This window comes from Neopsephotus bourkii, unplaced genomic scaffold (assembly GCF_033783945.1).
Source record: "Neopsephotus bourkii isolate Nb327-2 ecotype Australia unplaced genomic scaffold, CSIRO-AGI_Nbou_v1 NB_962, whole genome shotgun sequence".
In the NCBI taxonomy this organism is placed as follows: Eukaryota; Metazoa; Chordata; class Aves; order Psittaciformes; family Psittacidae; genus Neopsephotus; species Neopsephotus bourkii.
Window position 1 is genome coordinate 5,912,154 of NW_026901456.1, and position 17,143 is coordinate 5,929,296.

General features: G+C 39.0%; 1 protein-coding gene across 4 annotated transcripts in view; it reads right to left on the reverse strand.

The window, feature by feature from the left end:
• KCNJ6 (potassium inwardly rectifying channel subfamily J member 6) overlaps positions 1-17,143 on the reverse strand; it is a 168,550-nt gene that overhangs the window by 99,295 nt on the left and 52,112 nt on the right. For 3 of the 4 annotated variants that reach the window (XM_061359151.1, XM_061359153.1, XM_061359157.1), the window contains one exon: positions 15,521-15,569. The exons of the other annotated variant lie outside the window; for it this stretch is intronic. In XM_061359151.1, coding sequence (XP_061215135.1) covers positions 15,521-15,545 — 25 coding nt within the window. In that variant the 5' untranslated portion in view covers positions 15,546-15,569. The remainder of the gene's footprint in view (positions 1-15,520; positions 15,570-17,143) is intronic. 4 annotated transcript variants of the gene reach the window in all.

Here is a 17,143-nt window from a genome sequence, read left to right on the forward strand (position 1 = left end):
GTGCATTTTTTCATTTACTTTGTGTAGGCTATTGGTAAAGAAACAGCCTTCCCTTCAGAAAAAACAAGGCACCACAGTAAAACCAAAACCAACCGAAAAACCCAAAGGCAGCTCCTCCTTCCCCATTAATCTCTGATTCAACAACTGTGTGGTTTATATATATATATACACACACACACACGTGCATATATATACGTATGTGCATATATATATACCTATCTGCTGGTGACAGGAGTGAAAGCTTACCTCCATACCTCCCACCATTGCTCACTTAGCCCCACTCCCATTAGCCTGATCCCTCTGTCCCAATATTCCCTTTCACTCCTCTGCATGGTGATTTTGAACTGTGAGTTATGTGAGGACCTATCTTCTAGTCCCTGTACTTTCATGGAGGTTTGGATTTTATGAGGTTATACAGGTGAAAAAAGGATATTAGGATTCTAACCTTTCTCTCCCCCTCTCCCAACTTTTCTCTGTTTTTATTGAACTGTAGTTAATGCTCTGATTTCTATTTTAATTTTCTTAAGGCCTACCTGACAGCTGAATGTTAATATGTCTAAGAAAGGTTTTTTTACTCTCTTCATCCCTTTCAAAAAGTCTCTTGTTTTCGTTCCCAATTCTTGTTATTGGTGTAAACAGAGCGCTCTGTCTCCATAGCATTTCAATATTTTAGTATTATCTTTTAGTTCCCTGGTTTTCCCTTCACTTCTGCAGTACTTGCTTAAATGTTTTATAATGATCTATGTTTTTTCTATCTAATCACATCACTAAAACTGCTGTAATGCACACTCTGTATAATATGCATAGACTGAAACACAGTCCGTAAAGCTGCTGCTGCTATTTCCTCTTCCTCCCTTCTGCACACATACTTTTACATCCCACTCCAGTGTTCACTATTACAATTGTGTTACCAATATTTTTCTGCTTCTCTGCTAGCACTTTTTCTTTCTTTTTATTAAATTGAAACTTCTTTTTCTTTTCAGAAAGCACAAGAAATCACATCCTGTTTATAGACCTGCTTTCTCTCCTTTGCCTCTTCACCCTTAAAAAGTGCATTTCCTCAAGGTGTTCCATAGTCATGACATTGTCAGTCAGTTGTGGTCACTGAAATACAGATTCCTTGTTGTGCTCTTCTTTCTTGTAAGTGTGAACTCTCTGGTGCAAGAGCTATGTTAATGATTTGCCACAGATTGTCTTTTGTACAGGTCAGTGTATGTGTCTGATGCTCTAAAGAGTAAAAACCATAATGATAGATTAGCATGAAAAGGAGAAAGAAAGAAAGAAAGAATATGTGTAGGGGAATGGCAAGTGAATTAACACCAAGGACTGTTAAAGCTGCTTTATCTGTCTTATTGGAGTAGTGTCCTTCTAAGCCTCAGGGCAAATGCTATAGATTGCTTCACTCATTTCTGTGTATAAAAGGGATAGGAGATAAAAAGAGGAAGAAACAAAATAGCCTTTTTTTTTTTTCTCTGCAGTAATCTGTAAATGCTTGGCTGAGATGGGCTAATATTAAAATGAAAGCACATTGTCACACTCTTCCCACACCTCCGAGCAACAGACTGAACTATACATAAGAGACAGTACTCCCTAACATCTGACTTAAGCACATTGCTTTCATTGTGCCAAGAGGAGGATGGAAATGGTATCAACACCTTGCTTTAAAAATGCTGTGAGCAAAGATTTAAAAAAAAAAAAAGAACAGAAGGTGGCAGCTTATATTTGGAGCTCAAATTGTGATTTACATGGACAATTTCAGTGGTAAGCAAGTCCATTGTTTTTCTGGGTTTTTGTGTTTTTCTTTTTTTTTTTTTTAATGTGTTTGGTTGGGTTTTGTTTTCTTTGTGGTTGTTTGGTTTTTTTTGTTTATTTGTTTTTTTCCCACTTTAGAGATTTTTACCTCTTAACTCTCCCTGAAGCTATAAACCACCTCATGCATAGTGAACCAAGAACAGCTGTAGCTTTCTTTTAGGCAACGCTACCTGTTCTACTTTGTTGGCCTCCCTGCCCCTAATATCAAGGTGTACTATGAATATGTGATCTAAGCACCTTTTCCTTCTTCCTTCCTTCCCTGCTCCCTCCACCCTTCCCTCCCTCTGTATTCTTTCTTCCTTCTCTCCCTCCCTCCTTCCCTCTCCCTCCCTCTTCTCTTTCCTTCCTTCCCTCTCTCCCTCCCTCCTCCCCTCTCTCCTTCCTTCTTTCCCTCCCTCCCTCCCTTTCCCTCCCTCACTCCCTCCCTCCCTCCCTTCCTCCCTCCCTCCCTCCCTCCTTCCCTCTCTCCTTTTTTCTCCTCCCTCTCTTCTTTTCTCTCCTCCCTTCCTCCCTCTCTCCCTTTCTCACCTCCCTCCCCTCCTTCCCTTCTTCCTTCCTCCCTTCCTCCCTCCCTTTCTTCCTTCCTCCCTTCCTCCCTCCCTTTACTCCCTCCCTCCCTCCTTTCCTTCCTTTCTCCCTTCCTCTCTCCCTCCCTTCCTTCCTTCCTCCCATCCTCCCTTCCTCCCTCCCTTTACTCCCTCTCTCCCTCCTTTCCTTCTTTTCTCCCTTCCTCTCTCCCTCCCTTCCTTCCTTCCTTCCTTCCTTTCTCCCTTTCTTTTCTCTCTTTCAGCAGACTCCCTTATGCCTCACCGATATGTGGTCTATTGTTATTCTTATAATTCTTATAAATGTCAGTCCTACCCCCGGAGCCTCCCCCCACCAGATTCTGCTGTTTCAGTTCTCCAATATCTCTTGCTATATATAGCCAATTTGTCTAACTGAGTAGAAGAAAAAAAATCCTTTACTTTCTGTAGGGAATACCAGCAAAGCAGCAAATATTTCCATGGCAACAAGCCCCTCAATCCATCAGACTCCTGCAGTATCTAATACATAATCTGTAAGGCGGAGACTAGTGTTGAAAAATGAACACGACATATTGTCACTTCAGGATTTAATATCCCTTCTCCATGCCCTTAATTAGCTCACCTTATTTTGGGTAATTATTCATGTTCCGATAGAAACTTCTATTTTTTTTATTATCTTTTTTTTTTCTTTACTGAGGAAGCTAATGTGTGATCTGCCTTCATTAAAATGCAACTTCTGACTTTTTCCCCACAAACATGCCACAAAATGGGAGTTTCTATAGTAACACACAATGCAGACTTAATTTGAAATTATAATCTCTTGATAAAGATGAGATTCCCTCAGCCCCCTTCTCAGTGTATTTTCTTAAAAAAAAAAATAAATGGTTTTTGCCACAGTGGTAAAACCTCGCTTCTGTTCTAAAGGAAGTTTGAAAAGAGTTTCTTAAAATTAAAACCCATCATCTAACAGCAGTGCTGAAGTTAAAAATACACATTCTCGGCGCTCATTTTCCTTGTACATTATAAATTTTGTATAATTTGGTTGCTTTCTGGCCTCCTCTTATTCTTAAATTACTAAGTTCTTTTGCTATGACTGTTTGTTTAATGCCATGGAAAAAGGGTAACTGCATTTAAACCAACAACACTTTCAAGAGTTACTGGAAAGGCCTTAATCAAGTTTAATTATAGGCCTTGGATCTTTACCCTAGTTTTCTAAGACATACGCTATTATGCAGTCTGTTTATTCCTCATTCAATGTGATCATTTAAAAGAAATTTAATCCACTGACCAAATTCAACAGCATTTAAGAGGCATTTCCAGACCTTCTACTTTTGAGTAGGAAGGTCTGAAAAATAGGTCTGAAAGATCTTTTGAAAATGATTTGGAAGAGGAGGTGGGAGGGAGAAGGACTTGATTACAGTTGGCTTGTCCAAAATAGGAGTGAAATGTTTCATGGAGAGCTGGACTTTGCTCATGAGGCAGAAGGAGTCAACCACCTGCTCCTAAACAGCGGGGCAGTCAGGGAAGGAACGGACACTTACTGTAAATGGCCCAAGCGTAAATGGTTTGACATACCAATTCTTACAAAATCAATTCGACAGAATGAAGCCTAAATCCCACTGTTAATTCCTCCCATCAACAATGTTTCTCCAGGGCTTCAAATCAGGATTGTCACGGCCAGGAAGTTTGACTTATTGATTCAAGTTGCAAAAATGGCCATAGAGACCACTGACTCCTTCTCCTTTGCATCTCTGAGGGAAGGCCTCTGAGTTATGAACCCCTAACTGTTCTTCATGGGCATTTGTACAAAGCTGTATAGATCTTTCTGAACAATGAACAAGAGTTGTGCCAGCAGTCAGACTCAAGCTTTGTTACCAGTCTACCTATTTGCAAATGGACTTCTACATGGTTGTTTCGGATCTACCCCAAAGGAGAAGAAAGGGTGAACATTTGAAGAAATGTACTTTAAAACTAGACCATTTCAAGCTGCTTTGAAGTGTAGTTGTTTAAAATGTTGCTCTTACACCTGCAAAGCACCAGCCTTTGGGAGTTCTGTAAATGTCAAGTCAGCTGCTTGGCAAAACGCAGAGCAGAATGTCTTTCAGTAGGGTCACAGAATGAACCAAGACAGCACTGGGTTTTAAAAACCTATCAATCACATGCTAAAGACATGGCAACACAACAACTTTTAAGACCTTGACATTATCAGTCTCTCCATTGTCTGGACCATTCTGCCTGACTAGCAGTCATAGAGGTCATACCTTAATGAAAGGGGCTACCTGCTCGAAGTTACTGACATAAAGAAATAATTTTAATGAACTCCTTCCTTTTCATGTTGACATTATGGGAACCTTTTCAAATCAGGGAGGCAAAAAAAAAAACAGTAGGAGTTTTTCTGTTGTCTTTAATGGGTCTTGTATCATGCTTTTCATGAATTCATTTTTAAACATTACAGCCCAGCACATATGATTGAATGCATACTAAAAATATGCAGCATTCATCCACAAATTAGTACAGCAGCATGAGTTACTTGTGCCTTAAATAGTAATACTCCCCTAAATAATAATAATGTTATCACCAAAAAGACACTCAACCACATGCAAGAGCAATATGCCATAGGAAGCAAACTGACTTAGCAGGAGGTATGTAGATAGTTCTTTTGTGCCCTATAAAAAATAAAAAATAAAAAGAAGAAAATGTACACCAGCGCAGAGTCTCCTATGTTTCAGTAGGGTTCTTTGCCTATCATTAAAATAACTATTCAAACAATACTAGAAAACAGAGCAGAACAAGAATTTAAACTGCCTCCCAAATCTGTCAAGTGAAAGTATAGGTTTTCTAAACTCAACAAAAATGTGCCACTTTTAAGAGCAAGTAATCATGCTATTTATTGTCCTTTTGATTTGCAGCTAGGTTAGCAAACGTTTCATGACACGTGACATGACTCCATTGTGTAAGTTCCTGGGAGCAACAGAGGAAACCTGTGATGAAGAGATAGCAGGCTATGCTTGACAATGATAAATATGTCAGATGATGACAATCATTCTGTGAATATAGCTCTTGTGAATGAATGAAAATGGTAATTTGAAGTGTCATGATTTGGAAGCATAATCATCTCTGTATCAGTCATTCCCAATCAGCTGTAGTAGAATAGAGCCTGATATTTCTCTGTGCATAAACTGCAAGCTGTGTGAAGACACACGGATACAGATTTGGAGTCAGACAAGAGTATCAGATCTAAACTGATAAAACAACCAATTAAATGAGCCTAATCACTTGCATACCACTAAAATGTGACCAGACTTGATGGAGATGAGGCAGCAAGTATGTGTTTATACAAGTCAAATACATTGTGGATTTTGTGTGCAGTCTCTAGGCACACCACTCTCAGTCCCTCTGCTAGCTGGATGAGGTAGAGCCCAGCTGGGGAAGGACAGGTTCAGTGAAAACCCTTGTAACAGCGGCCAGCAACTCTTTCAGCTTCAGAAGTGTAATGGATTTTCTGTCTGTTTGTAAGCTGCTCCTTTGCCTTTGGGAATTGAACAAACAGGATCAATAAGGTCTTGCAACCGAATGGGAATAGTTGTGTTTCCATACTTGGAATTCTTTCCACTTCTCAAGTGGACACAGGTGGCCCATACTGCCAGGGGATTAAAAGATGTCCCTACCTTAGAACTATAGAAAGACAGGGAAAGTTACCTTATAACTGCTGATAGTCCTACTGTGGGGCTGGAGGTGGTGATGCTAATAGGTGGTGTTTATAGGTGATGATAAGGGAGAAAGATAGAAACCAATCTCTCCAGCAAACTCATGTGAAGCTCTGTGAAACCATCTGCAGAAGATGTTTTTGCCTAGCTTTATTGATTATTGGATCATTTCCTTCTAGCCTTCCTCCTAGTGGCTCATCTTCTAACTCCTTATATTTTCATGTCAGAGTTACTAAATTGCATGCATATAACTCAACAGCCCTCTTTTAAACTCTTTATCTTCTCTACAGTACTTTGTGGCAAAGCATTTCATAGGCTGCATGCTCTGAAAACTATTTCCTCAGACATGATGGCATTAAGGTTTTCTGATACCTGTCTTTTGCCATCTTCCTCTCCATATAGGAGAGGGTCAGGAAGTGTGAAGAGAAATGCATCTAGCTAAGGTACTATTCCATCAGCTGGGCCAAAATTACCCTTCTTTGTCCTGAGGAAGCACAGGATTTTATTTTGGATAATTATTGATTTTGATAATTTCTCGTAGCTCAACAATGGTCAGTGATAGCAGTTTCTGTGTGTGTGAAGACCTAAGACATTAATCCAAACTAAACAAAAATTCAAGTTTGGGCTCCAACTCCAGGTTGAAAGAAGACTTCCAGATGAAAGGACACATACCAGTGCAAGAGCTAGGCTTCTCAAAGTAATTTTGCTGCTGCTGCTTCTGTGCTGAGAGTGAAATGAGTGAAATACCACATTTCTTGAGCATTCTTTTTCAAATGTCAGGTGAGTAGGAGCTGCATGCCTGCTTTTGCTGCTAGCAGGATTCTTTTTCTTTTGTTCAAGCTTTTCTGTTCTCCATTATTTTGCTTATAGGAATGTGGATTAAGAAATGTGCTTATGAAATATGATGATGACAAAGTGGAGGAAGTTCATCAAAGAACAACCAGGACTGGAGGCCTTGAATGCTGAAGTGGACTATAAAATCTAACCAGGTGATTAGACAGGGGTTCTGCAAACTGGAAAATATTTGAAGAGGGGAAATAGGGGAAATCTTTGCAGGAGGGATTATACTAGGAAGAAGAAGCAGTTATATGGCAGAATTTCATGCAGTGCACAGTGCTAACAGCGAGCATCAGCAGCTGCACACAACTGTGTCCTCCCTTTTCTGCAGCATGCCTGGGCTAAGACAGCAAAGGGAGGAATGCTGAAGTCTGGAATAGACTGATTTTGGGGTGCAGAACAGCCTTATTGAACAATCACTGCTATGCCTGCATCTGAAAACAGTGCTGCACTAACTCAAAGGAGGACAGGTCCTACCAGTCTCTTCGTTGTTGGTTTTACAGCTCTCTTACTGTTGGCAATGACTCTCACTGGAGTCTTTTTGGTTTTCTCCTCATGTACTTCAAGATATTTTATGGTAAAAAGAATAGTGGTAAATAAAGTTAGAAGAGTCTGAGCTATGAGTGTAGCAGTGGTTCAGAAATAGTACACTTTGAATTAATGTGTTTTGTGAACAAGAGAGATTTTCACTTGTAGGCATTATTTTGCCTGTAATATGGTTAATGTGGTCCCTATTATCCCCTGTAAAATGTTTGAAGAGCAATGGAGGCAGGTGAAAAATACATGGAAAATGTAGTCTACCTTTAGGGATTAATTTAATATCCGATTATAAGGCTTTTAAAATGCATCTGTCAAAACACCATGATGAGACTTTTCTCTCATTATTTGTGTTGAAAAAAGCAACTGGGCCTTATTTCCACTGAAGTGGGGGTATTTTTCTTTCACATCAAATACTTTATCCTACCATGGTCTACGATATTTTGCATTTGTTGCTGGATCCCTTTGCTATTTGTTTTCAGTCTAAGGGTTTCAAAATCCAATACATTTATGGCACTACCTGTTTAACAGCTGTATTTGTGCATCTCAAATACCTTTTCTAGATTGTTTTTCTCTCAAATATTGGCCATCATTCTTTACTATTCATCATGCTATGCTTATTTCCTAGAAATAAAATCCATTATGGCCTCTTATCTGCTTAATAGCTCAATAAACCTAACCCAGGTTGGACAGTTTTCTACAGCTTTCAGAAACGTTGATCCTTTTTTTCATCCTTTAATTCAACTCATCTGCTCCCTGTGAAGACAATTGGTTAGATATTTTTAATGACTTCTTTATTCTGGATGAATATGAACTTCCTGCTTTTAGGCTATTCAGTGTGGTCTTTCAGCGCTGCTCACTTCTCCAACAGAAGTCCATTGTTGGCTAATACCTTTGGAAGATTTAAGTGCCTGTTAAATAAATAAATATAAAAAACCCTCTGCGTTATAAAAGCACTGAGATTGTGAAAGCAAGCCCCAGATAGCTGGAAATACACAGTTAAGGGTGCAACGCTAAATGGCCCAGATGTGAGTATACCCATATTACTCAGGGTATGATGAGAAAATGTTGTCTCAATAAAAGCTTTAGCCAGCTAACTGACATTTTTGGCAACTAAGTCCCATGCTGAGGTCCTCAGAAAATGGTTCTTAAAATCTGAAGTGACTTCTGCTTTGAATATAAATTTTCTGCACGTTTAAACTAATTCCAATTGTGCTGAGAAAAACTGGGCACGTATTTCCCCTCTAAAGGCAATCTTATACCTAAATGTATGTCAGACCATGTCTCATACGCATTCAAAATATTGTGCTACTGCTGATCAGAAGATGTTATTGCAATATGACTGTGGACTGGGTTCTGTAGAAGGCAGTGCTGTGGGAAGCTGTGAAGGTTTTATCTAAATAGCTGTGTCTAGACCACTTAGATTTAGTATAGAAGATGAGTGCCTGATCTGGGAACCCTGTGACTGGAAAACTCAGCTTTGCTGTGCCATGGACTACAGCAATTCGAAAGAAAGGCACTGGAAGGCATAGCAGCCTTCCAGTATCTCATAGCAGCCTTCCTATAGGGGCCTGTAGGGATGCTGGGGATGGACTCTTCATTAGGGACTGTAGTGACAGGACAAGGGGTAATGGGGTTCAAACTTAAGCAGGGGAAGTTTAGATTGGATATAAGGAAGAAATTCTTTCCTGTGAGGGTGGTGAGGCACTGGAATGGGTTGCCCAAGGAGGTTGTGAATGCTCCATCCCTGGCAGTGTTCAAGGCCAGGTTGGACGAGGCCTTGGGTAATATGGTTTAATGTGAGGTGTCCCTGCCCATAGCAGGGGGGTTGGAACTTGATGATCTTAAGGTCTTTTCCAACCCTAACTATTCTATGATTCTATGAGAATTCTTAACCAGTTTTAGCTGACGACAGACTCTTTTTTTAGAAATGGGTCTATCCTGAGCTAAGGAGAATAAGGGAATTACAGAAATACACACCGACCATGGAAAATTGCAACCTCAATGGAATAAATGTTGTTAAAGGTACAAGTAGTGAGAAATACTGTGTTCCAGTAAGAAGCAGTACAATGTAGTCTATAGGTAATAATAGTTCCTAACTAGAAACAAAGTTTTACTTCATTCATAATTTTGGTTCCTCATTCCTGGTATTTTGAGTTTAATTTTCACAAAGATTTTAGCTTAGCAAAGTAGTACAAGCAGTACTATAAAAATTTAATATATTTTTTAAAAACCTAAGCTTCTAGAGTCCTATGAATATATGAGAGTCTTTGTTTTCATTTGGAAAAAATATTTCTGTCCCTCACATTTGCAGAGAGAAGTTAAAGAAAAGACCCTTAAAAGCTGAGAGAATGCAAAGCAAATGCTCTTCACATTGTTATATACTGAGGACTGGATATACTGTCAATCAGCTTCCTGATGAAGACAAATTTCTTTTGTTTGTTATTGCATATATGAGTTCATAGTTCTTCTAAGCCCCTTATAGAGTATCACTGAAACAATAGAACTTGCTTTCTTGTATAATTAACTCCTGTATTAGAATTTCTTTCTTCTCTCAAACCTGAACTTTATCATGAAGAATAGATTGTATTTTGCTTTAATGATAATAGCATTGTTCATTCTGTTCTTTTCATTATATGCATCAGCTAATTTCTGCTGAAATAATATTATTAGTAATAATAACGACACATTCTTGTTACTTGTAATTTAAATTTGACCAAAGATTAAGGAGTTGGTTTTGAAATAAATGTTATCAACCTATATATAAGGTATCAAATCAACAGTAATTAGATGTTTCACTTAATAGAACATGTATCTCTATGGCTTAATATTTGCTACAAAACTACTCCCCAAGAAATAACTGTCACAGCAGAACAACCTTCTTACTGAAAAGTAAGAAATGATGAGAATACACTGTGGAAAACTAGCCTTCCCATTCTGCTCTTGGCAGCCCTCATAAAAGGCTATCCATAAAAGAGTAACTGGGTATCTTGAAAACAAATGCCTCTAACTTCCTCAAGCATGGGGAAATGTCTTTCTTGGATGAGTTTTCTGAGTGCTTTGGAGTTTTTGCACTTGAATTTTACACTGAAAGAAGCTGCTTTTCCTAACAAATTGGTCATACTTTTTATCAGTGGGAAGTGTTGAACTGGATATTTGTACTTAGAAATAATTTAGTTTCCTGAGACTGAAGAATCAGTATTCTAGACCAATGAGATGGAAACTCAGGCTTTAGGATCAGTTCCCAAAGTCCTGATTCTGTATATGTACAACTGATGTTGTGTTCACACAAGGTAACATATATGCGTGCACCAACTTGTTATGTGATAATGAAAAGGTTAGGTTTCTGAATAAAAGACAAAGAGAAATGATGTAGTAGGGAAAAAAAGAAAAAAGTTGAAATAGAAAAGTCATAAAATCCTATATCAAGAAAGAATATATTGGATATGAATTTACTGTAATGTACCATAAATTTTTCTTACATGTAATGAAAAATAACTCAAAATAATTGGAATTGCTCAAGAAAATCCAGATGACTACCCTGGCACATGGAAATAGGAAAATTCTGTGACTTCTACCTAGCTCAAATCAGAAACATTTTTCTTTTTATAAATCCTCTCTATAAGTATGAGAGAGCAGTAGGGACACTTCAGATTCAGACACTGGAGGCAAGAAAAAGAAATCTTTAGGGAAAAGCATTCCATCACAAAACAGATCCCTCCTAGGCTTTGCCTGCTCATTAAATTATTTCAGGTTAGCTTGATAGTTTGGGGTTTTTTTTACTCCCCCCTGAGTAAAATTCATAGCATCCATAATTCAAAAGATTTTACCTGGAGTCATCTAAGGTCTCAGTATTCATTATTTCACTGTCATTGAAAGTAAATTTACAGACATTTGGAGTACACATTTTTGTAACAAATGAAGGAACATCAGTATTTTAAACCAGCTCTTCTGCCTCTGGCTGTCCTCATGCAGGTGTACCATGTGGCTTAACTGAGTAGGAGAACAAACACAACTGTTTACTGATGTGCCCCTACTGCTGGAGAACATCTTAATTGGATGTCCCTTTTCTTTTTAAATGCTTTAAGGCAGCCAACCATGCCCATTTCATTTTCTAGCCTGTAGCAAGTTCACACTGCTCACGTCACACACCGATTATACTGAAGCCATTGTATGGCACAGTAGATCCACGCTTCTGCATAATTCAGAGCTGACTTTGGACTTCCTCTTTACCTGAGGGAGAAGAGTTTATACAGACTTGTCTGTACACCGCTGACCTGGAAACCTTAGAGCTCCGACTGGATGAAAGAGAAGGGACTCACTCATATTCCCACTTGGTCTTCAGCCAAAATCACATCTCTGACAGGGTGTTTAGAAATGTCTGGACCCTGAGGAGAGCTTTGCAGGTGCTCTCCAAGTTGGCGAGCCATCATGTTGCAAGAAGAGCAACCAACTAACCTCTGACATAAGGTAGACATCCCACAGATACCAATTAGGGGATGTAATGTAGATAGCTCGCTTTTACCCAAAGCAACTCAGGAACATGCTGCACACCTTGGTTACCTGAACAGAAGAAGGAGAAACTGATGGAACTAGAGAAGAAATTTCTTTCTGTATAACACTGGACTCTAGAGGGAATTTTCTAAGGAATTATCAAGGCATCACCATATTTGGCTACTCACTAAATGTCTTGTAATAATTCTCTTTCCCCAGAGTATTTAAAATGGTGATCATTCCTAAGGACTGAGTAGTTCTGTACAGGATGCTTCTTTGAATATCTTGGTTTTCAAATTGGCCAAATATATCAGGCTGAATGTCTGATACCTTCCTCTACTGTTTAATATTTTCTCTCCTACCCTGATTGCTGTCCTTTAGCTATTTGCAGACAAGGTGATGGCATCATTTGGGCTAACAATGACCACCAGTTCATGGGAAGCATGAAAACAACAGGGAAAGAAAAAATAACCCCAAAGCTCATAGGGAAAATAATTTGGTTCTGGGTTTCATTTATATGCTCAGCTTTTAAGTATATAGAGATTATATGAGGTAAATTGCCAAACCCAGGCTATAAAGAAATTTCAAAATGCATACGGACTTTAAGGCAATATAAAGGAATTCTTGGACAGCTCCCTGAGGTTCAATGCAATTATGGTGGTTTTCTATTAATTCTGTGGAAGTGTTGTAAAATAATAACTTGGGGCAAAGAGTGGTCTTGTTTTGTATGCATTTCTGCTTCTATATCACCTCTAAGGGACTATCCCCAGAAATTTAGCACAACATTTCTTTCTAGTTTGCACTTTAACTGTTGCATTAAAGTGATTTTCCCTCTCTCTTTTTTTCCTTTTTTTTTTAACTTTCAGATCAGGCAGTTCTCTCACCACACACAAGTACAGGGCTCTGTCATAATATTTCATATCTTTACATCATCATAAAGGTCCTACTATAAATAGGACAGCAAGTATTAAAACATTTTTTCCTTACCAGTCTTCCTTACAATGTGACAGGTCCTCTGAGAATGCAAATACAAAATATGACAAAAATACGGACTGTTATCCCTGCTGGCAAAGATAATGGGCTTGGAACAACTACTGCATCAGTGTTCTCCCAGTCTTCCTCTTAGGGCACAATGTGACATGAATCTCAGGTATGGGGATTTTCTTACTGCAGAAACATCCAGAGAATCTTTATGGAGAAGAAGGGGCAGACAGCAGTGCTTGGTAACTTCATCAGAGCACTTTGATAGAGAGAAAAAGGTAGAGCAGTGGAAGGAAGATGATTGATTTTTTCTGGAACTGTGAAAAGATGTGAACAGAGGAAAGAGACGAGAAGCACAGCTCTTGGGTGAAACTGAAAGGCAAATAATAATTTTGTTATATACGTACCATGATAAAACTTTTTCTTGCGACCTTTGAAACCCTCTAAGGCCTCAAAGAACTTTTTTTATTTTTCTCAGTTCCAAGAAAAAGGCCCTGCAGTCCAAACCAGAGACCCAGCTTGTTGCTTTCCCATTCCTTTCATTCCCTTTTTATTGGCAATTGCTTTAAAATGAACACTGTTTTATGTTCACTAAGAATTTTCTTTCCAGCTTACAATGCAGTTTATGGTTTATTAAAAATAATTTAAAATATGTCATAAAATCATCTGAAAATTTCACAAAAGGCTTGCATGAAGTATGGACAAATCCTCATAGAAAGCAGCAATAAATCCTTTTGAGAAGCATGCTACCTTAAAAAAGTCACGTAAAAGTAATTTGAAGACAAACACAAACCCTAAAAGAAGTGCACAGTGAATTTTTTAGCTCATGCTCCTGATCAGTTGGAAGGTTTTATAGAGGCCACTTCTCTGACTCTTCCTTAAGAGTCTATTTACTTTCCCCTACCACTTTTTGGTGACATTCTTTCACCTTGTTTCAGAAAGGTTGTGCAAAGCCCAGCAAGTACCAAACACATAGGTCACACACTACTTATCTGCTTCCACCATTGATAATAGGTTCATCCTTTGTTCCATCCATCTTTCACACATCCATTAAGATATAATTATATAGCTATCCAGCATCCAGTAATGCTAGAGAAATTATGGGGTCACAGGATGTTTCTAAGAAAAACATTGTACACCCACTGAGATTAATGGAGCAAAAGTACTATTCTTTATAGCAGAGAGTTTCTGTAGGGTCTGGTATCACTGTTCTTTTGGGCCTTGCTAAACTGCAATGTTATCATTTCCACTGTTACCACCTAGGCTTTCCTGCACCATAAGGAAATACCTCTTTCTACTTATGAATACTTCAGGAAGTAGAGGAATGCAGATCCTGTTGGTAACTCAAAAAATTGAAAATATCACCTGTCAATCTTCCTTAGAAAGTTGAACTTTGCCAGGTCTTATGAGATGCAGACAGTTGGGGAGAAGAAGTGGACAGAACAGCATTCACATAACAGTGCACTCCTCCATAGCAAGAAATCTATTAAGTACTCTGAGTTCAACTACCTATCAGTAGGTTGCCATGTATCATATGCCATTGCCTATAGTCTGCTACTGGTTAGCAATGCTCTGCCAAGGAGCAGAAGAGCTCTCAGTTTGACATCTGCATCCTGTATCTATGCACGAAGCTTTAGGAATAAAGGTCTTTGTTAATCGATGTGCTGCTTCCTCTATTGTGTCTCTCGGGTCTCTGGTGCCTTTTTGTAGGATAGGTTTTCTGATACTGAAATAATATTTTATAGCTAGTAGTGTTGCCTCTGCCTTGCAATGGCATATGTAAAGAGATATAGAAAATGATTTCAAAAGGAAGCAAAGTGAGCTGGGAAAGCAAAAAGGCAGGCAACTGCTGACCAAGGAACAGTCCTTTGGTACACAAACAGAAAAAATTAACTGGAAACAACTTTCTAATGTAAACGAGTCTTATGCATTTCTGTGTCTTTAATAGTCTCTGGTTAAGCAGAGTAAAAGATTTCTCCCATTTTAAAATCATATTTAAGCTTGCATAGGCTGTGCAGCTAGACAAGTTTGGGAAAAGAGAAATTGTCTCAAAATTTTGTCCAGAAGTAGATTATACATTTTGAGTGTCTCATCTACAAGTGTTTATAGGCACTGCTCCATTATCTAGATCCCATATTATGGCAGAAGTACAAACTACCTCTCGCTGACTACAGATTTAAGACAATGCAAACCTCTTAGAAACCAGTAAAATCAATGTCAAGCTTTTCACATACATCTCTGGGCATGATTCCTATTGGATGAATCTGGCACTGAGTAATTGCACTGGATTTAATGCAACCTTTTGTAAGCTTGTGGAGGAATGTATGCAATAAATGAATCAAGCAAATTAGGCACTCATTAAATCCACAAGTAGTTAAATTCTATATAAGTAAAACTCAGGCTCATGAAGTCAAACATGTAGTAGCTCCAGATACAGGTGATTTAAACAGTGCATGAAGAAAACAGGAGTCCTTGTTTTGGGTATTCCAGGGTTTTTTTAGGAGTGGAATGAGCTGCGATGAGGTTAGGTGGGAAGACAGTGCTGAATGAGATCCCTGAATGCAAACACTATTTTCTGGTTTTGTGACATGGAAAAAGAAAGTGGTTGAACTTTCTATTTGTACTCACTCATTGACTCTGTCAATCTGGCCATCTCTCTTTCTCTTTTGGGCTTCTCCTGGGGGAACAGACAAAATAAAAAGCAAACATATATATATATAATATGTATATATATACAAATACACTTGACTGCAAGTGACAATGAGAGGAAAGGACATTAATCCTTTATGTATTTCTATTTTATGTAGAATTTGAACTTTACTCCTAAAGTAAAAGCAGAGCCTGCACCTCTGCGTTTGGTTTGGGTTTTTTATTGTAACCTCTGGATTGTATCAACTATGAAGAGTGAAATTTGTATTTTTTTTTCCGTGTGTGTGCGCGTATCTAGCTGGAGTAATTGAAGATATTCAATATAATGGAGGAGGAAATCCTCTGTTTTTTACTCTGCACTAAAATTTGCAAGTCTGTTAGGGCTTCTTGACAAAAGATATGGAAATGGCCATCACACAGAACAGATACACTGAAGGAAAGAAGCTGCTTATTTAGAAATAAATAAATTTCATACAGAAGCCAGAGTGACTGGGATAGTACTAGGTCTGACACTGAGATGAACTGACTGAAGTACTATTTCATTTGATACAAGAGGGACTCCCAATGAAACCTGCTTGTCTTTGTTACTTGTCTGGGGCAGCATTTTTTAAATCCAGTTTTGTTTTCCCATTTCATACACTTGTAGCTGTTCTAACTAAGCCTGTTCTGGCAGAAGGCTTGGTCAATCAAAAGCCCTTGGATTTGGTGGATTTCCCCTTACCAATGCCCCAAAGCAGGCCTCAGCCAGAGCAATGAAGGCTGAGTCTAATCTTCTGATTCCAGAGCCAAAGTTTGGGCTGAATTAAACATTCAGCCCTTCACAGCCCTTTAAACCCTAATTATCTGGTTTTGAGAAGATGTGGTGGGGCTGCTGTCACCGTTATGACCCCTGAAACTGTATAAGCATCTTCTGTGACAGTCCCAGCCCTGTGGGAAAGCAGAGTTAGCGGCTACCCGTCCTTTACCCCACAGCTGTCTTCAAAATGCAAACAGACCAGCTGTTCATGTGTTTTAACTACAGCTGACACAGTCCAGTTGGAAAAGCCAAAGGGAAAAGGGCCAGATGTCAACACTTATTAACAATTGATGTGGGAGCCTGCCTCCACCTCTGTCAAGGCAGCAAGAGAGGGTCTTGGGAGCCATAGATGTACAGACGGCAGCTCTTGATCCAAGCAACCTTTTTTCCCTAAAAACTTCATTAGAGGAGAGCATTTGCTCCAAACTATGACTTTAATGGGCAGCAACACCAAACAGATACCCCCTGCCTCCTGCATCAGCTCTGGGAAAAGGTGCAGGTTTCTGGTCAGGATGGTCTGCAGTAGCTGCTATGTATAGGGACCGGATTGAGCATGGTGGCATCTCTCTTTGGCTGGGTCTATATCAACAAACAACACTGAGGCAAGCCATGGGCTGAGAATGGTATTAGAATGGTCCCTGCCACACATTATTTGACAGTATAGGCATAGTTTTCCAATTCTATTTAGCTATGAAGTGAGCAGGCCCTGTTGCAGAGGTGCTAGGCTGTCACAAGAACTACCCTTCCTGCTTTATTTAAAAGAGTAGGATCATCTCATAACTTGAAAGAAGGTAAAGTCTGTCCAT